At 34.7% G+C, this 21,547-nt stretch overlaps 1 protein-coding gene across 1 annotated transcript; it reads right to left on the reverse strand.

Moving 5' to 3' along the window:
- Positions 1-200: 200 nt before the first annotated feature.
- Positions 201-21,222, reverse strand: tgm2a (transglutaminase 2, C polypeptide A). Its single transcript, XM_056449571.1, has 11 exons — positions 21,115-21,222; positions 15,257-15,436; positions 12,705-12,929; positions 11,051-11,169; positions 10,278-10,406; positions 6,123-6,300; positions 4,324-4,453; positions 3,756-3,859; positions 2,767-3,009; positions 705-980; positions 201-241 (listed from the first exon to the last, which is right to left on the reverse strand). Exons 1-11 carry the CDS (start codon positions 21,122-21,124, stop codon positions 201-203), a joined length of 1,635 nt encoding a protein of 544 aa, XP_056305546.1. The 5' UTR covers positions 21,125-21,222.
- Between the last annotated feature and the right edge of the window lie 325 nt (positions 21,223-21,547).

A 21,547-nucleotide genomic window follows, 5' to 3' on the forward strand; every position in this document is an offset into this window, starting at 1 on the left:
ATATTGTTTTAAGCGATGATGAGGCTTCATTTAAATGGCAGAAGATGCCATCTGCAGTTGTTTTCCATCCTATTAGATCACATTTTTTAAATGATCAGTCCAGGAGGTGGCGCTGATCGACAGCAGTATTAGTTCAAAGATGTTAAAAGCGAATAAAATAGATTAAAATTATCATTTGACAGCTGTCTGAATGTGACTGTTTATACGCATCGGCTGCCGACCAGAAGTTCTTGGCATTCTCCTTGCACATACACGCAAAGCATAATGGGTAATTCTGCATTCTATAGGCTAGTATTAACAGTAGATGGCACTATAGGCTAGTGTTTAACTGCAGATGGTGCTCCAGGATAGTTTTTAATTGCAGATTGTCCTATTTACATCCTATTTACTATGACCTTTTATGTGAAGCTGCTTCGACACAATATACATTGTATAAGCGCTATACAAATAAAGGTGAATTGAATTGAATTGTGCTCTAGGGTAATATTTAACAGCAGATGGTGTTCTAAGATAGTGTTTTACAGCAGCAGATGGTGCGCTAAGCTAATTTTTAATAGCAGATGGCCCTCTAGGCTAATCTTTAATAGCACATGGTGCTCTAGGCTAGTTTTTAACAGGAGATGGCGCTCTAGGCTAGTTTTTAGCAGCTCTGTTGTTTGAACTACAGGAATGAATACACAAAATACCAGTTAAACATGTCTTACCCTCAGAAGAAGCCAAACTCATCTCCGTAAACTCTCCCAGTCCGCAGGTCTCTCCAAGTGTGCCTTTATAGGACACTGCTTGTGCGTAAAACATGACCCGGCAGGACTTTGTGACCATCGTGTTGTTTTTGATCTCAGCGTAGACGTCAAAGTCAGAGCCGATCTGCATATCAGGGGTTACTCGGATCTTGATGTGTAAACCAGGTTCCTCTCCTGCTTTAGCCAGTTTGTTGTGATGATTTGCTTTCTCAAAAACTTTTCTCTCTTCTTCAGAACCTGAATAGATTACAGTGTTTATTATGACAGAGTTCAATGCCATACATTTATTTATAACGGGTTCACAACAAATATGAAGGACTGCATCACTAGCTCTAGTTTACTCATGGGATGTTTTATGCCTCTGCAATTTTCTGCATAGTTTATTTTTGTACTTAGCAATTTATGGCAAATGTGTCATGTATTGTTCACGAATCGAAATGCCCAGCAAAAATGCGCCTATATGAGGGCATTGGCAATCTACTCGTGTAGATACTGAAATAAACATTTGGTGTGAACTCCTCATTAGTTTTTTACAGAGAAGATAAGAGTCTGTTAGGCTGTCTGCCCTTGCTTATACAAAGCCAGACCAACACCAATTAGCTTAGACTAAGATTTTTTTTTTAATGGTTGATTATTTTATACAAAACAATATTCTGATTGACAGCTTTGATTTAATTCTATTCCATTTTGGTTCACTTAGATTTGATTCCACTTCATTTACATGTATTTTAGTTATAGTGTCAGTTTTTTGCATCGAAAATGCATTCTCAGCTGTCGTAAAGTTTTGTATTTTGAAAACGCACTCACCCAGTTCAAGTGCACAAGTTAAGAAAGAAGTGGCCACTAAGGCTGAATGATATTAAAAATCATCTAACATTGCAATATTTTTTTTTCTGGGATTATATTTCGAAATTAATACAATTTCACTAGATGACCTGAATAACTATTTAGAAAGAATTTAAAATTGGGATGATTCTGTATAGGAGTGCATAAAACATAATAAACGATATGCAAGCATAGATAATTTCAAAATAAGAAAAATATACAAATTAAATAAACAGCTTTTTATTGTTTTCCAGTGAGTCTAACTGTATTCAGCTATACAGTAATTGAATAATCAAATGTAAAATAATATTGCATAGTCTTCGTTTAATAAATTTAATGAAGTTACAAATGGTACAATTTCTTATGCCTGAATGCTTTTAAAATCCTCATTCAGTCACATGACTCAAACACATGCAAATGAGAAATTATTATACTACAAACTAAACATTGCATATCTTGGGTTGTGCAAATCATCACATTGTGATTTTAATGCTGAAACGATATTTTGTGCAGTCCTTGCGGCCACATCAATGATGTGGTGTGGCCTATAATAGTCAAATATAAATAGTTCAAGATTTCGTAAGTGTCAATTTTCACTATAATAGATGCACCAGTTACGGTTCTCTACAATAGCCTAGAATAGAGGTGTTAAACCCTATTTCTGGAGATCTATCTTCCTGCAGAGTTCAGCTGCAACTTTGATCACACAGGTCTTTAATTACTACGTCCTCCTTCAGATCCTGCTTAGTTGGTTTAGTTGTATTTGATGAAGGTTTGATTTTCAGGAACAGGGTTGAGCACCCCTTGCCTAGAATTAAAGACATCTCTTTATGCACCCATCAAAGATATAGCACTGTGATTGGTTTGTTCTAACATGAACTACTACAAGTCTATGCCTTCCAGCACTTCAGGAGTAAAAAAAGTAAAATTGAAATGAAGTTAATACCTCTGGCTCCTGACAATACACTGGGGACTTGTGAAATGTATTCATTACATTATCTTTTATCCATTGTTTATGGCATAATCCTACTGTTTTGCTTCAAAAGACCTCAATATAACATCAGATACCACATCTATTGCTCAATGATGCAGTGTTAAATTATAGAGCCCTTTTTGGGGAATTGAGCTTGCATCCATTTGCTCACCATCCTGAATCCCCAAGCATGATTGATTACAGTTACCCAGAACGCCTTCTCACCCTCTGGATACTTGTAGTTGTGTGTAATGTCCTCTCTCTCATCTCGACCCACTGCTTTAGTGCTGATGGATTTCCCAATCTCCGTCGTGGACCCGCCCATCTTGAACACTCGTCCGTCTCTCAGTTTGATGTACTCCACCACGTCAGCGTTCACCTCCGCATACACGAACGGGACGTTGAATTTGAAGGTGAGCTCGCCCTCTTTAATAGCTCTCACAGAAGCCGGTCCACAACAGAAGACGCCTGACAGCAGAAAAAAAAATAGGTGTTAAAACGTAACATGTGGGCCGAAACCCAAAATTACTTTCAAAAATCTACTTACAAAAAGAGCTTTGTAATAATTATTTATTTTATTAAATAATAGTAAGTAATTCTTAAGACTTTTTATATTTAACCCCATGCCTTCAATTATACTGATTTTAAAAATCACAAGCCAATAAAATAATCCCATTTAATATTGTATTGACCGTGAATTAAGGAGCATTAGCATTGCCATGACAGCACTGTAGCGCTATTGCAAGCAGCAGGAACAAGTGTACTACATAGAAATCAAATTTCTTGCCGGCTCATTATTGAGGGGACTTTGCTTTCCAGGTGATCATGTGCATTTTATAGATAGATAAGTATACATGTAGATGAGCATAATTTATGCAAAGTAGAATATTGAGATATTTTGAACTCTGAATGTATCAGCTTGCAAGTTAGTCAACGTTGCGCTCTGCTGGTGTACGCCATTGAAATGAATGGGTTTCATAGCGCATCGCTTTCCACATACGATGGGAAAGTCGCTTTTAATATCAGCTGGAGGGAGAGTAAAACCAGCAAACTTAATACTGCAGTGTGGCTCAACACAGTCATTTTTCAGTTTATATTTTTACCTGTTTTTCTCTTTTGTTAAAACAAGAATGTGATTTATTTATTTTGTCAGATAATATTTGGTGCATCCTTTCTAATTATTCACTTCTGTCAGACATTGATTGTTGATTTACCGTCACTTCTGTGCTGTGGTGTTGGGTCGCTCGCTTGCCAACCCTCATACCCCAGTGCAAGATCTGGACGGGTCATCCAGTTCTCCACCCAAACATGGTAGTTCCTGAGGATGGACAAGGTACAGTACATTTTTCATATTTGCATCACTCTTAAACAATAATGGTTCCAACCTGAGGTTTTTACAACAATGCCATGAGTCATTCTGCATTCTTGAGTTCCTATACGAGAAATTATATAGTCTAAAGAATTTTTTTCCAGGAAAGAGGCTAAAGTACAAAAATCTAAAGAACAAAAATGTAAATTTAACATAAATACAATATTTTTATAGTTTTTACACTTTCACTGACAGATTTCTTAACCAATAACTATCAAAATTTATTCATGTTAAGGTTTTAACCCTATCAATTAAAATGAATTTATCAAAAAGGGCGAAATTAAACTATGTTAAGATTTACACAATGCCACTGCTCCGCAAAATTTATGCTGTCTGCATGAACACAGCCATAAATAATGTTAATGTAGATACTGATGCTGCACAAGGGTTCATTTTGACATCAGTATATTTACCATATGGAGTCGTCTGCAATGTTCTCATCAAATTCATTGTAGAAACGCTCCATTATTAGGTCGCCATTGCTGTCACGTGCTGATCCAAAGTTGGTGATGACTCTGCAGGGGATTCCCAGAGCTCTGGACACTGAGATATAAAAACACAAAAGAGATATAAATCCAAAACTAAGGATCTATCATACCCACGATGAGGAAACTGTTAAGCTTGAATAATTGTGAGATTTATAAGGAATAGGCTTTTAAAGAAATAAACCAGATTTAGATTTCCAAAATGAAACAGGTTATTAACCAGGATTTGTTATTATTAAACTACTGAAACTTTACATTTGCATCGCTTGATCTAAAATACAATATAAAAACTATAACTTGAATTAAAAGTAAACCTAAAAGAAGATGGAACATCTAAGAGTAAAATAATAAAAAAAAAACAATTACTTTGTAGAATATTTTAAAAAACGCAATACTGATATTTGCTTTTTATGATCTTTTGTTTTCTATATAAATATTGCTAATTTTCAAGCCTCAAATCAGCAAGCTTTAATTTTAGTGCATTGCTGGACAATAAATAAAGTAAAGAATTTGACTAAATAAACTGATCAACATTTATGGTTTTAGTTCTTAGTTAAAGATGCTGTATGTTTTTGACTCTTCTGAAGCATAAAATACCATAATATGTTTGCAGATATTTAAGAAACATGCCAGGTGAACATGCTTGTTTATCTGAAAAGCAATGCTGAAGTCAGATATTCTGCATTGATGATGTGTTTTCTGTGCCGGAACGCTGCCTTTGTTTTGCTTCTTTTAACCTGCTAAATGCCAGTTTAGCCAATTATATTTCAGCACCCCGGGTTGCCTTGGTGGAAAACAGCGCATTTAATTTCATTTCATTCAGTCAGGAAGGCTCTCAAAGCATGCGTCCGTGACTGAAATGTGACCTCCGGTGGACAATAGCAGACTCTGAAATGAGACGCAGATTCAGAGTTCCACATGAGGTTATTAATTAGCAAATGCTATAGATATTACGAACGTAAACATTAGGTGAGCAGGTTACATTGTAATCTCGTGTCCTAACACCACGCTTCATGACAAGATACGCAGTGATAAGTAATTTGGCTGTTTGCACCAGACGAAATGACAGAAATTTAAACACAGCCATTCAGAAGCACAGAATATACACTCACTCACAAAATGGTAAGGTTTATAATCTATTTAATACAAATTGACCGTCTTTAACATTAATAAATGTACATGCTGAATCATTGATATGTGTTTAGTTCTAAAGTTCAATTTCAAACGGTTTATTTTATTTTCAAGATCTGAGGTGAACTATCTGCTGCTGCTTTCAGTATATGGCAATAAATGTCATGTTAAATGCCATCAAACTCACATTATTTGTTGTTCACCTGTGAGAAATAGCTGTTTCTAAAATATCAATTTAAGTTGTTGGTTAGGACCAAAACTCCTTTAAATATGGAAAATATTCCTTCTATCGAGTGCCCTTGCTTTTATTTAGAACACAGTTTAAATTACTCGCTTCTGTCCTCAATCTGGCAACCTGCATTTGCGTTTGTTTTGATCCAGTAGTGCAATACCTGGTTCGACCACTGGGTGTCAAAGTTGCATACTGCGCCTTTAAATATAACATTTTTATGCTGGAAACAGACTGTAAACACAAGCTTAAACCAACCTCTGAGTTTTACGTACTGCTCAAAAATACAGTATATAATGATGCTTTCTAATGGACTGAATGCTAATTAATTGACATGTATTAATTATTGCAGAGATGGATGAATGACCTGTGCAGGCGACAGCAGCAAACACCCAGCACTGTCCGTAACGCACTGCCCTGCAGCCTTCATTACTCCACTGGTGGAGGATCGAGCAGCTATCCTTCCACACGGTGGGCTTTACTCCGTCTTCATAATCATCTGACCAGTTGCCCACCACGACTCCTTTATCACCCAGACTGTTGATCTGAGCAGTGCAGGAAAACAGGATTAAAGGGGAACTATTATGCAGAAATCACTTTTAGAAGGGGTTTAAACACGTTGTGTGGCAGCAGTGTGTGAAAATACTGTAGCGCGCACATCATTTAAATCAGTGGTTCTCAAACTTTTAAGCCAGCGACCCCCAATGTAAGATCGTCAAGAACTCGCGATTCCCCCCCCACTACCAAAACATATCCAAATAATAAAAATAACTTATTTTAAGTTTTATAAACAGATTTATTGCGTTAGAAATCAACACTAATCAAAACTAACAAGCAAAATATATATATATGCATACGTGAGGAAAATATGTCTCAATGAAATCCCGTTATCACAAGAAAACACATTTTTATAGCATAATTGAGTGACCAAAAGATACACGGACGAAGCGCTCACCGGCCCTGCACGCACTGCTTGACATGAATTTATTAATGAATCTGTTAACAATACGCTAACTGTACTGTGTTCTCACAGATGGTGTCTGATATTGCACAGATGCTTTTGACATATACCTTATTATTTGTATACATCATTTTAATAGCAATAGGTTACCGGTCTTTTCATGAGCTGCAATATTAGTTTAATCTTGGTCAGTGCAAGCCCTTTTGCGATGGTGTATGTGGTGTTAAATTTTACATATAGCTGCCACTTGTACGGCTGACAGCGTCTGGCCATTAAATAAAGAATTAAACAGAACCTCTCGTGCTTAAAATGTGTAGATGTGGCAAACTGTTACCTGAAAGTTCCGTCCCACAGACTTTACAGGAACGCTTTAGTTATTTTCATAGCAGACTTGAAGCCAATGGAAGTCTTTTATCCACTCTTGGAAAAGTGTAGATGGTGGATTAACATTCAGCACATGATCAGTAATCAGAGGTGCCATTATTTGTAGCTTTAGCTGGTTTCTAAAACTAAATCTGTCAGTGTTGTTTTCATTCTCTCATCTTCAGCGTGTTACATTTTCGCGGTTGTATCTCCTGTCATCTGAAGGCAGAAGGCGTTGACTGAATGATTCAGCCTAGCGCAGTGGGTCAATAAGAAGAGAGCAAAGGCGGGACAAGCGTTGCCGGCTTTGTTTACTGCAGCAAGTTGACATGACAACAGTTTTAAACTGTTCCTGAGCGCTGCGCTTCAAGGGCAAAGATGCATTCTGCCTGAACGTGTCCTAAATACTTTATGAATTCATCAGTGATGTCTTTAAAAAATCTGACAATATTAGCTTTCACTTATAATACTGAAAAATTTATATTATAATCACTGAAAATTACACAATTTTTAAATCATTCTCGCGACCCCTTGAAATTATTCTGCGACCCCCGCAGGGGTCGCGACCCCCAGTTTGAGAACCACTGATTTAAATGATCATATTACATTTTAGAGTTCTGAAATGATTGTTGTGCATGAAAATAAACGTTTAACAGTGTCAGTATAACTACTGTAGCCTATATAATGTTAAATATAATACAAGAGGGAATCTGATAATGACAAATGTCTCATTTTACCAGTGAAAATGGTCTAATAATGTTGTCAATGACAGATTGCAAGCATATGTCTCAAACACAATAATTCAACTTTAGAAATATGAATAGTTTTATTCTGATGCCATCACTTTACTGGAAAAACCAGGACAAATTTATGTGTTTCTTTATTTTACCAGATAAAAAAATGCCATTGAGATCAAGATCTCATTTACAAGGGTGACCTGGCCAAGAGGTCTGCAACACACGACTTATGAAAAAAAAAAAAGATAATAATAATAATATTAATAATAAATAGTTCAGTTGTTCAGCTTTACCATATTTCAATATATTATAAACGCATACATTGAGAAATGGACTGTTGTTGTTTGTTAAAAAGGATAGAGCGAAACGATGTAATTGGGATGAGCTCAGACATTTTTAGCTCAGACTGAAACGTATTCCAGGATGAGGCTTGACTAAAGGCTCTCTTTCCTATTTCAGTTTCTAACCCGGGGAACAGTCAAATGATAAGATTCACTTTAACGTAGGGCATACTGGCTTTTTGACTTATGAAGAAGGGAACTTAGGTATGAAGGCACCAGTCCCAGAAAAGCCTTGTAGACCAGAGTCATCCAGTGGGTGTGCCTTCTTGCATTCAGAGAAGGCCACTCAGCTTTGGCATACAATTCACAATGGTGAGTAAGAGTCTGACAGCCTGTAACAAACCTTAGAGCACTGTGATAGACAGAGTTTAAAGGCTGAAGACATTTGGTTGAAGCATTCATATATAAAACATCCCCATAGTTAAACAATGGTAAAAATGTTGCAGACACCAAATGTTTACGAGCTTTAAGAGAAAAGCAGGATGCATTTCCATAGTAAAATCCAAGCTTAACTCAATGTTCGAACCACGTTTGCAACGTGTTTTTTGAAGGAAAGCTCCTGATCAAGAAGAAAGCCTAAATACTTATAGTTGGACACTAAATTTATTAGTGGTAATTACAGTGGTAATTAATGATTAGTTCTCCACAGGAGTGGAACAATTTGTGTCCAATTCAAGGATTCAAGTCCAATCCAAGTCTATACAGGATTTAGCATTTTAACCAACATTAGAGCTACACTTTGGCCTAATATTGATATTGTTTTACCATGTTTGAGAAATAACAATAATAATAGCCTACTCATATCTATTTTACATTGATAGAATGTGAGAAAATTGTATTCTTGATTTAAAGCAAAAAAAAAAAATTGTGATTTCTCATTTTAGCCAGAATCGTGCAGCCCTAAAGGAAAGCCCCGCTCAATAGTGACCATCTCTCCCTCATTAGCATAAACTGCCTTGAGTGAGAAGCAGCCATTCTGCCATTAGAGTTTTGACCAGCTGAAGATAATGTCAGCTAAGACTAAGAGGATTATAAATGTGGAGTTCCAGGGACATCAGAGACTTCTTTTACAATTTGTAAAACGTAGCATAATAGGTCGCATTTAAGCATCTTTCACACTTTCTTTAATACATGTAAAATAATGTAAAATAACAAATTTTGCGATTGATGGAATTTTGTAAAGGAAAAAAAAGAATATAATTAAATATATATTTTTTATTTAAGGTTTATAATGCAAATTTAAAAGCTGCAGTAGTAGTTATAGGATTCCAGATATGTCGAGCTTTCAGGAAATGAGCGAGCTGATGCAGCTGCTAAAGTCGCTTTGAAGCAAGTTGCGAACAAATGCCAAATTCCTCCATCAGAGATGAGACCTTTTATTAATGTCTACATTTTAAACAAGTGGCTAGAGGAGTGGGATGCATTGGAAAATAATAAATTACACGAAATCCAACCTGAAATCTCAAACATAATTTTAAGACATTTTAAGACTCTATTTGATCAAGTTATTTTTACCAGGTGTCGTATTGGAGATACAAGATTAACCCATGTTTTTTTTGCTCAAAGGTGAAGACCCCACTCAATGTTTGTGCTGCAAAACTCACCGTACTTTAAAACACATTTTGCTGGACTGTCCTGCTTTTAATGATTCTAGAAGACTTTATTTAATGAAATGAACTCTCTTAAGGACATTTTTAGCAAAGTGACACCAGAAAAGATTTTAAAATTCTTATCATATATTAACACTAAACATCTTATTTAACTTGTGTATTCATTTGTTTGTTGTTCTTAAATTGTTTATTTAATATTGAAATGTTCTTGCCATGAAAATAGCCTTGGTTGCTGACATGGCAATAAATAAAAAATACATTACATTACAGTACAGTAGTAGTTATAATATATCCAATAATTGACCGAAAATATTATTATATAAATATTGTGTACATGTAAAATATTTAATTACTGTAGTTTTGCTTGTAGACTGAACATGTAGATTAGAATTTAAAGCTAAAGATCTTTTTTTTACATAAGTGAATGGTATCTTAGCTGGTGTTGTAGTTAAACCCTAATGTAGTTAGTATTGTGACTTCAGTAATATTTGAGGGACTGATTTGACTGACCATTGCACTGAGGACTCGAGTCACATACACAGCATTCTTCCTCTCAGAACAATCCAGAGCCGCGTCACTGATGTAATTCGGGCTTTCATCCAAAATCTGCAGGCAGATGTCCAGGATTCCCTGCTCAAACTGTGCAGACAGAAACCAGAAAACACTGAAGCTCACTGTAGGTTCTTTTAGGACAAAATTAGTTTGAATCAAGCTTATTATTGTAAAATGAAAACTAAAATGACAAAGAAAACTAAATGGAAACCATGCTCATAGTTTTAAATAAAACAAATGTCAGCTGAAATTAAATATAAAAGAAATATTATTTTAGCTAATTGCAGATGGAATCATTTATATATTTAGTTTGATTAACTTGAAGTAAGTTAAAAAAAAAGAATAAAAAAAAAAAAAAATGGCAAAAATTTACAAGTAAAACTTTAAAAAAATCCTAAAGCCATTTAAAATGGCTAAAACTGAAATAAAAATAAATAAGATATGTAAGGTATCAATATAAAGAACAGAGAAAACATATTTTAAAACTTACTGAACATATATTAAAGCCAACTAAATAAAAAAATCTGAAAAAAAACTAAATAATAATAATATTAATAATAATAATATATAATGATATATCAGTAGTACCAGCTAATATTAGTTTGTATGTTTCTCATCGATAATTTAAAAAATACATTTCATTATGAAATATTGGTTGAGTCTGTGAAGTCCTTGAAATATTAAAGTGTGCATCTGTGAAGGAGTCCTAAAGATGTTTTGAGATGCAGCACCTGTCCAAATGTCCATGGTAGAACTGTGATTCTTTTGGGTGTACCGCGGTAAATCAGGCCGTCCTGAGAGAGAACGTATTCCTCCCTCTCAGCTTCATTCGCCAGATACACAGAGTCCACTAAAGCAAACAACACACAATAGGATTGTTGAGATAAATACTAGAGTATCTGTACTTTTACATAAAGGGTTAGTTAATCTCTTCATAAGCACAAGTTATAAATAATCATCAATACTTGAACACATTTTTAAATGTATAAAGTTTCTAATGACATTTTTCTTTCTTTGCCATGATGACAGTATAATAATATTTCCCTAGTTATTTTTCAAGATACTAGTATTCAGCTTAAAGTGCAGTTTAAAAACTAAACTAAGTCTAGTCTAGTTATACTAATCGACCAAGTTAGGTTAAGTTGACAATTCATTGGACACAACAGTGTTTTGTTTTGTAGCCAGTCTTGCTTCATTCATTCATTCATATTTTCATAGCTTCCTTCATTTATTTTCCTTCTTTATTTATTTTCTTTTCTTCATATTTTCCTTCATTTGTTCCTTCGTTCCTTCCTTGCTTTTTTCTTCATTCATACATTCATTCATTCATTCATTCATATTTTCCTTTGCCTTTCTTCCCTCCTTCTTTCCTTCCTATGCTTTTTCCTTTTCTACATTCATTCATTTATTCATATTTTTCTTCTATCATTCATTTTCGTTCTTTCTTTCTTTCTTTCGTTCTTCATTTTCCTTCCTTTATTCATTTCTACCTTCATTCATTCTTTCATTCATTCATTTGATTTCTCTCTTTATTCATTGTCATATTTCCTTTGCCTTCCTTCCTTCCTTGGTTTGTTCCTTTCTACCATGGTTCATTCATTCACTCATTCATTCATTCACTTATATTTTGATTCCTTCCTTCATTATTTCCTTTCATTCATTTTCTTTCCTTCTTCGTTCATTAATTCAGTCATATTTTCTTTTGCCTTCCTTGCTTTTTTCCTTCATTCATTCATTCCTTCCTTCCTTCATTATTTTCTTTTTGTTCGTTCATTCATATTTTCCTTCATCCTTCCTTCCTTCCTTCCTTCCTTCCTTCCTTCCTTCATTATTTTCTTTCTTTTGGTCGTTCATTCATATTTACCTTCATCCTTTCTTTTCCCCATTCATATTTTCCGTTCCTCCTTTCCTTCATTCCTTCATTCATTCATTTTCTCTTTTGCCTTTTTCTTCATATTTTACTTTCATTCATTCATTATTTTTTTTCTTTTGCCTTTCTTCATATTTTCCTTCCTTCATTGCTTCCTTCCACCCAAACTAAAAGAAATAAAACTTTCTCTGGAAAAAATACAATCAGAAATGCTGTGAAAATATCTTGCTTTAAACATCACTTGGGAAATGTTTGAAGAATTACAATTTCACAGGAGGGCTAAAAATTCCAACTTCAACTGCAAACTTGTTGCCACAATTTGTAATTTGTTTGCATGTGTTAAAACACCCAGCAGACACTCATCTGGTGCATATTTGCATTTTCTTCACAAAATATTATTGGTCATAATAAATGCAAACATCCTGTTCTAACCTTTTTGATGCATATATTTCCTGTGCAGACTGCAAAGAACTGAGCCAAAGTTAAAAGGAGCACTAATTATAGAAACGGCTTACATTTGCACCAGGGGTTAAAGAGCAGCACAAACTCCCCCAGAATGACTCCGTCTCCCTGGTCCAGGATCAGTGTGTAGCGGCCGACTGGAGCATTTGTGTGTGCGCAGACGCTCAGAGAAACTGTGCTGTTGTGGGTTTCTGCCGTGGCGCTCCAGCTCCAGCGAGAGATCACTTTACTCAGGCTGAATCTGGCTTTGGTTTGAGCCTCCACTGATGGGATCGGACCTTAAACCCAACAGAAAGACATGAATGAATGAATGAGCTTAAGCATTATTAATAGCATCCTGCACTCTTTGAAGCCTTTGCATCATGTTTCTAATAATACTTGTAACTTGTGAATGATTTGATGACTGTTTACAGCTTTACTGCCATGCCGTTAAACTTCACTTTGTCTCTTAAAGGGGTAATTCACGAAAAATCAAAGTGTACTCACTATTTACTCACCGAGAACTCAGAAGAAGATATTTTGATGTATGTTGAAAATGTGTAACCATTGATCTCCATAGTAGGAAAAACAAATACTATGAAAGCCAATGGTTACAGGTTTGCAACCTTCTTCAAAGTATCTTATTTTGTGTTTAACAGAAGAAAGGAACACTTAGAGGCAGAGTAAATGATTACAGAATTTTTTTTATGAACTTATCCCTTTAACAAGACTCATTTCAGTTTAACAAGGAGAATGTACTAAGTCTCAGTGCTTTGTGTGCATGTTTCTGTTTTTGACATGGTGTTTATTTCAAAGTAACTTGTGTGGTGTTGGGAATTTTATTAATTTATACATTTTTCTTCTTTTTCAGATGCTATTTGTTGACGTCTTTGTGGCGGATGCTTATCTTGATGCTCAAGGTATGATTTGTTATTTTAAATGATTTGATTAATCTGCAACGTTTTAAATCACAAATATTTAGCTATATTATATTTTTGAAGATGTAGATGGGGGGAGAAATTGAAAAAAAATTATGCCTAATAATTTTTATATATATAAATTATGTTCTGTCATTCTACAAAACTTAAAAATGACGGTAACACTTTATTTTGATGGTCCATTTGAGTGCTAGTAGACCTAATATCTGCTGATACTGCTCCTTCAACAAACATTTACTGACTATAAGAAACTTTGCAAGTACATGTCAACTTACACTAACCCTAACCCCAACCTAACAGTCTACTTATAATCTAATGAGAATTAGTTGGCATGTAGATGCAATGTAACTTAAACTCAACAAACGGACCATCAGAATAAAGTGTGACCAAATTGACAAATATTTCATGTACTAGAATATTGACTTCTGATTACATTTTAGTTAGTTATGCACAGTACTATTTATTTATTATGAATATATTTTTAAATCAGTTTTTTCTAAATTAAAGTGACATTTGTATTATCTTTCAGTATGTGTAATAGCTATGTGCAGAAATGTTTTGCCATTTTTGCAAAATACAGTTGAGTATATTTTTGCTATACTGTTTAAAATCAGGGCTACACGATATTGTATATACGATACACCTGCATTTCGTTGCCTTGTACTTGTACTTGTGTGATGACAATAAATTGAATCTAATCTAATCTATTGGAAAAGTCTGACGTTGCAATATTTTATTTTGCTTGATTTGTTTTACGACATGAATACAATTTCGACAGATGATTATTCCAAATAGATTTATTTAGCATAAAATCCCTAACTTTGATTGGAATAATCTTGTAGATGAGTGCATCAAAGAAATTGCAAGAATAAATGAAATAAAAGTGAGAGTAGTCAGATGTTCAGATACAGTAATACGATACGATATTATCATGATATTTCGCCTGCGGATAATAATAATCACGATATCAGCGATTATATCCCGAGAAAACCATCCACAATTTATCACGATTTTTGTAGATGAAGAGGGAAAAATGCATCAGAAAGGTACACGATGTATTTCTTTTATTAACAGCGCATATATTTCTTAGAATTGCAACATTGATATATGTTTGATCCGCCATAACGAGAAGCGTCACCTCATGCATAACGCTATTTTGTCCTGCCCATATTGAATAATCAAATGTAATGTAAAATGTAAACACTGTACATTCTTCAGTGCTGATCAACTATAATCATCCCAACTCCACACTGCAGATGCTGCGATGTGACTAATGCGAATGCACTCATTGCGTTATTGATGCCGAAACGATTTATTGTGCAGCCCTAATATTTATAGTTTTGTTGATGTAAGTGCTATAATTTATAAGTGTATATTAAAAAAATTAACTATTTTATATCTCAAAAGAATTAATAGTTATGTAATTTGCACTTAGTGTAAATATATATATATATATTTTATTATATATATATACTTAGTACTTATATACAGCATCTGGTGTAGTTTACAGCATCTACCAGCAGTAACTCGCTAGCAAAACTCTAACAGCCACAGTACCCAGGTACACTTTCTGTACACTCATTTTCTTAAATTATAATATTTCTCTTATTTGCTTTAAATAATTGATCATATGTACAGTAGCTGCATGTTTAAGTATAGTTTGGACTGGATGGATGTGATCTAGTAACCTGTTTGGGCGATAAATTTGATGTTGTCTCCATTCTGGAAGTGAGTTCCCTCTCTGAGGTGTAAATGGATGGTGAAAGTCTGTCCTCTTCTCACGATCAGTCTGTCCACACCGTTCAGATGTGTGTGGTGATTGGTGTTGTTCACCTCACACGCCAAATCAATGGCCTCAATCTCCACCACTGCCAACAGAAAATACCAAAACAGTCAGCCTTTTAGAAGATTAATGCACTGAAGAAACTGACTTCTTCGAGATTCGTGTCTTGTAGTACAAATATCTAAACATTGTCAAATGTAGACATTAGGCCAATCAATATTAGTCTGTTTTTCTGAACACCTGTAAAAAATGGTTGGTTCCACACAATTCATTCATGTTGTCTCAACACAAATTCTCTCAATGTTGTCTCAACAAAAAAATGTAAGTCACAAAAGTTAGTTAACCTAATAAATTTAAGTGGGTTGAACATAAAACAATTAGGTTGCCATACTTGTGTTGTTTCAGCTCGTTTTAAATAAGTAGTTTGCAGCAAAAATATTTTCTAGTAAATGATGCTTATTATAAATAAACATTAAAAGATATAAAGATTAAATGACTTTAGGGACCGATCATAATCTTCCATGGCCGATTTAATTATTTTTTACTAGAAACTCCATCACCACCCCCGCCCCCCCCTTTTCTTATACAAGAAATGATAACTGGTTATGTGAACAATGTTTATTTGAATGATCACAGGCTGAATCTGCAATGATTTCATATTTCACATTAGAGGCAACGACTGCACTTTTATCATGATCCACTCAAAGGAGCAACATTATATTGAGTAGTTGGTGATTTAAAATAGTTTGTATCATTTCAGAATATGAAGTGGAAAAAAATCCCAATCTGACTGAAATGATGCTAAATAAGCATACTGGCGCAAACCTACAACGATAGATGTGCAGGTTGAAAATGCAGCTTCATTCTCTTCCAGCACCATAGAACTAAAGGAGTAACAGTGTTTCCTTGGTTACTGTAAGCAAATCAGCTGCTCTGGTCATATTTTAAGAGTTAATCTAAGAAGAAAATACCACCTTTCTTATGACAGTGCGCTTCACTCACAAATGCCTCGATGAGACCCCACACAACAATATTTAAGATTTTCTTCCAATATTTCCCTCATCATGAAGTTTGTGTGCTGGTGAGTTTTTTTAAACACCCTACCAATTTACTATAATCCTCAGATAAAAATAAATGTCATCCTTAGTAGAACCCAAAATATATAGCAGAGTTAAATAAGTACAAGGCTGTTTTCCCCACCATTTATCAGTATATCTACCCTTGTGTCTAACAGAGGAAAGCCTTAATACTAAGCCATACTTGCTATTTCAGACTCAATATTCAGAGTAGCATGTTGAACAATATAGGGAGCGCGTCACAGGTTGTCATTGTTCAAAAATGAACCAATGTGATGTGAATATAAAACCAGCTTCAGCTCAGTAAAGCAGGCTATGCCGAATAGCGCAATTTACTGATGTTTTGTTGTTAAACTGAATGTAAATCTACATTATCGATACTGTAAAAGGCTCTTATGAAACTGAAAATAGTCACATCAATCTTTCACTGGGAGATTGATACCCATATCAGAGATTTCAGTGGCTGAACAACACTTCTGTGCATATAGCCCATTCATAACAACACTCTACATTAGTTTTGTGTGACTAAAATAGTTTTATACCTCACCCAGAATATAAAAATACATATAAACGCATTTAGATCATTTACTTTAACCATTACTATCAGAATGTGAGGAGACTTTCAACCAGCACAACAAAACAAGTTTCTGAAGACGATCGCCTACTGCACCTTTAAAGCATAAACTGCATATTTTAGACAAATCATCTTAAATATTAAATCATCTATCTTTGATTCATGTTTATATAAGTAATTGTCCTGAAAAACAAGACAAGTTACTGAGGAAGAACATATTTTTTGCTGCGAGTAATCATTGTCAGTGGTTAAGCATTTCTTAACACATGCACAACATATACTGCCGGTTAAGTATTTCTATTTTTGGCATGTGACCCCTAAACTCCTGACCAGCTTCAGAGGAATCCGATTAAACAAGTTAACACACTTTTTCAGTGGACTGAAGTGTCATGCGCAGCTAAAAATGGATGCAAAAGGCATTCGACTTGAAGTCATGCTTTCGAATGATCAGACTAAATATGCAGCAACTGGCTAAAAATAAATATTTATTTTCAGATATTGCCGTGAAGTTTCAAAGAGACAGAAATTAAATAAACGAAAATAACGCAGGTCCAAGCAACTTATGTGTCTTAATGCATGTGCAGGAATGAATGTATTTTCTGTACTTCCAGTCTGGATGACCAACTTTTGGGGAAACACTGAAAAAACAATTGTGGACGCAGATAGTTTTTAATTTAAATTGCTGTTTTCAAATTTATTGGACCAGAGGTGTCCAAACTCGGTCCTGGAGGGTCGGTGTTCTGCTGAGTTTAGCTCCAACTTACTTTAACGCACTTGCCTGTAAGTTTCTAGTATATCTAGTTAAGAGCTTGATTAGCTGACTCAGGTGTGTTTGATTTAGGGTTGGAGCTAAACTCTCTAGGACACCGGCCTTCCAGGACAGAGTTAGAACAAATCTGGTTTAGACGTACCCTTAAAGCAGGCATGTCCAAGCTCAGTCCTGGAGGGCCGGTGTCCTGCAAAGTTTAGTTCCAACCCCAATCAGACACACCTGGGCTAGCTAATCAAGCACTTACTAGGCTTTCTAGAAACATCCGTGCAGGTGTGTTGAGGCAAGTTGGAGCTAAAATCTGCAGGACACCGGCCCTCGAGGACCGAGTTTGGACACCCCTGCCTTAAAGTATTGTTAGCAATAACTACAGAATTGCATCTTATTCAGAACACAGTTTTTATATACTAAATTCTGGTCTTAAAGTAAAGGTCTGCTTGTTTTACATTATACATACAAGTATAAATTAAGAATTATACTCATTCATATGTGATCATAGTTTGCGCTTTATAACTTCAGGGCAAATCTTTGGTTAAATATGTTGAATAAAATGAATATTAATAAAATAGTAAACACTTTTCAAACTCTAATGATTACAGCACTAACATAAAAATAAGAAATCTAGCTAAATAAAATGCTAAATGTACAGTAAACATTGCGCTTTTAAGATTGCAACTGTATTTGTGTTAGTTTGCATCCACATAATGGCATGTTATATTGCAGTCATATAATAAACAATGAGTATGATTACATGGGCACCAATAATTAGATTTTCATATGATTAAGAGTCTACCATGTAAACAGCGATTTTAGTGATCTTAATCTGTCTAAAGTCATAATCAAATGAACAGAAATTGGATTAAGTTGTGTGGATTATACTGATTTTAGTGGCATTATTGAAGTGCAGTACAGTCTTGTAAACACTAATCAAACTATCACCATCGTGTAGGATTTTCACTGCATTTTGCAACAGGATAGTCTGTACACAAACGGCTGTCTGACACTATTCTCTGCATTTCAGTTTATCACAGGGGGCATGCATGAAATGTTCCTGAATGAAAGTGAACAATTTTTAATCGACAAATTAAAAATGAAACACCCAAAATTGCATGAAACTCCAGAGGAAATGTGGATATCGTGGTGACACAATGACATTAATAGAATTATGTGCTATAGCATGTAAAACAGGATCTTGAAAGGAACATTCAAAAAGCAACTCATGTAAACACCTTAATCAGATTATTGTTTTATTCAGATTAAGGCAAATAACTCAATTACTGATGTCGATGTACACATAGTCACTGTGTTTGTGATTTAACAAAATAAACGATTGAGCATATGATGAATGAATAGACTTTTTATTTTTGTCTATACAATATATATCGTCATGTTGCCCAGCTCTGTTATCAAGCTATGAGAGTACTTTTGTGCGCACATAAAACAAAAACAATGACTTTCTAAACTGTTTCTTCTCTTCAGTGTCAGTATATTGTGCATTTTTACGAGCCGTGCAGACATAATCTGTTTGAAATAAAGCACAGGCGCAGCTGAAGTTACGCACAGCCAAACTGGACATGCATAAAGAGCATAGCGCATGAATGTGCACAATAAAGAAACTCAGCCGACTGCAGCATCGACTGAGCTGTGAAGCGAGCACTCTTTAAGTCGGTCTCTCACACACATACTAAACGCATATTTCATGCACAAACACACCTTTCAAATGGGATTTAATTAACAATCAAGTAGATTTTTAAAAACGAAACGACTGAAAACGAAAGGAAAGAACTAAGAACTGAAACCAGCTCAAATATTCACGAATAAAACATGTTGTCGTTAGTCATTTGAGAGAGCAGACTTTATAACAGCACTCCCGCAATATTCTCTCTTGCTTTAAAAGAAAAAGTTATTTATTTTTCATTTGTATCCAATATTAATAGCCTATTTACTGTAAGTGTTAAGGTAGGCTATAGCCTATTTTTTCAGTGCATGATTGACTGCTTCTTCAAATACACGGAATAAACTTATTTGTCTTATTTGTGTTTAATTTGATGGAATAAACATGGACATGGCCAGAAGCCTATTTCATTTAAATATGTTATATTTGTTTAGCCTACAGTATATAAAGGCTATTAAATTATATTTATATTATATTATATTTATTTATTTAATTGATTAAATTAAATTACAACCTATATTTTAGCATTCGTTTTGGCTTTAACAGTTTTTTACATGTTAATTTATAATAATTTTATTATAATTTAATTTAACTTAATTTATAATAAGCATGTTTTACATGTTTTAGTTTTTTTAACAGATTTTTATAACTAGCCTAATCAAAGAGCATTTATCTGAGCTCTGTGAAAAGTTTTGTATGTAGGCCCACAGTCAAAAATGTAATATTAGAGCCATGGCTGTGGTGAGTCGGCAATACTGTGTCTAAAATAAAACTATTTCTCTTATGCAGAGTTGTATTAGATTTTAGCAAATATGAACAAACCATGGAGAAAACACCTCCACCTTCCACGGAGAAACAGTCACCCGCGAGCTTCGAGTCCTCCGCCTTTAGAACTGGTCACTGAGAATGAAGCCCCCTATTAGTAATGTATTTCCTGAGTCAGAGAATTTCCCTGAGTACTGCGGCTAACCGGCTAATCTGTTCCCTGAGACACGCATTTCTAAAGGCCACATCTGTACTGACACTGAGAAGAAACTGATGATAAAGTTAATACAGCACAAAAGTATTCTCGTAACTTTCATAAGTCTCATAATTTTCCAACCGAAGGGATATGGTCAGTTTTGACATTTGTTTTTGGTATTTTTTTTACGTAAGGGGGCTAATAATTTTGACCTTAAAATGGTTTTAAAAAGTAAAAAAACTGCTTTTATTCTAGCCGAAATAAAACAAACAAGACTTTCTCCAGAAGAAACAATATTATGGAAAATACTGTGAAAATTCCTGAATCTGTTAAACATAATTTGGGAAATATTTGAAATAGACAATATTAATATTAATATTAAAACATAAAAAATTCACAGGAGGGTCAATAATTTTAACTTCAACTGTATGTTTGTGTTACATATACATAGTAAACCAAAACTTATTTCAGATACGAATAATCTTTACCCAGCACTATTTAATTGCATTGCATTACCTTAAAGGGACAGTTCATTCAGAAATTAAATTGATCACTTCGATTGGCTGTGATCTCAGATAACAGCTGTACATGATATACAAACACATGCACATATGCTTTATCAATTCCACCATGCTGAAACCTGCGTACTGCATGAATAATTTAACATGCATTTTCCCAGTAATATTAATATCTGAATGCTGATCTTACCTCTCTCCATGCTCTCAGATGGTTAATGCTCTGCGTGTGGCTCGTGTTGGGTCGTCTTCAGCTGGTGTTGGGGTCACTGAGGGATATTTCGGGCGTTGCGTCCTAATGTTACGCCGGTGTCAGAGGACCAAGACTTCAAACCCCGGCGCTTATGACATTTCCGTCTTCTACCAAACACTGACGGCATTAAATCACATTACAGCATGTCATGTTACGTGAGTCTATTTCTGAATGACAGTCTCTGCGGGATCATAGATGCACATTAGTTTCAGCTATATTTATATGCACTACTGTACATGTGTGCTTTAACTGTAAAGCTGTTAATCAGAGGACCTAGAAATTTTTCCTAGATGTCTTTGGGTAAAACTGTCAGTGAAGTGGTTATCTGTGCATGTTTTATACTTGCGATTATCATTTTAAATTGAAAATTATA

The sequence above is a fragment of the Danio aesculapii genome, chromosome 23 (assembly GCF_903798145.1).
Source record: "Danio aesculapii chromosome 23, fDanAes4.1, whole genome shotgun sequence".
NCBI lineage: Eukaryota > Metazoa > Chordata > Actinopteri > Cypriniformes > Danionidae > Danio > Danio aesculapii.

Coding starts and splice junctions, on each gene's coding strand:
- tgm2a (XM_056449571.1), bottom strand. Junction 10,407..11,050: donor TACCATGGACATTTGGACAG/GTGCTGCATCTC, acceptor CTGTCTGCACAG/TTTGAGCAGGGAATCCTGGA. Junction 981..2,766: donor CAACTACAAGTATCCAGAGG/GTGAGAAGGCGT, acceptor TAATCTATTCAG/GTTCTGAAGAAGAGAGAAAA.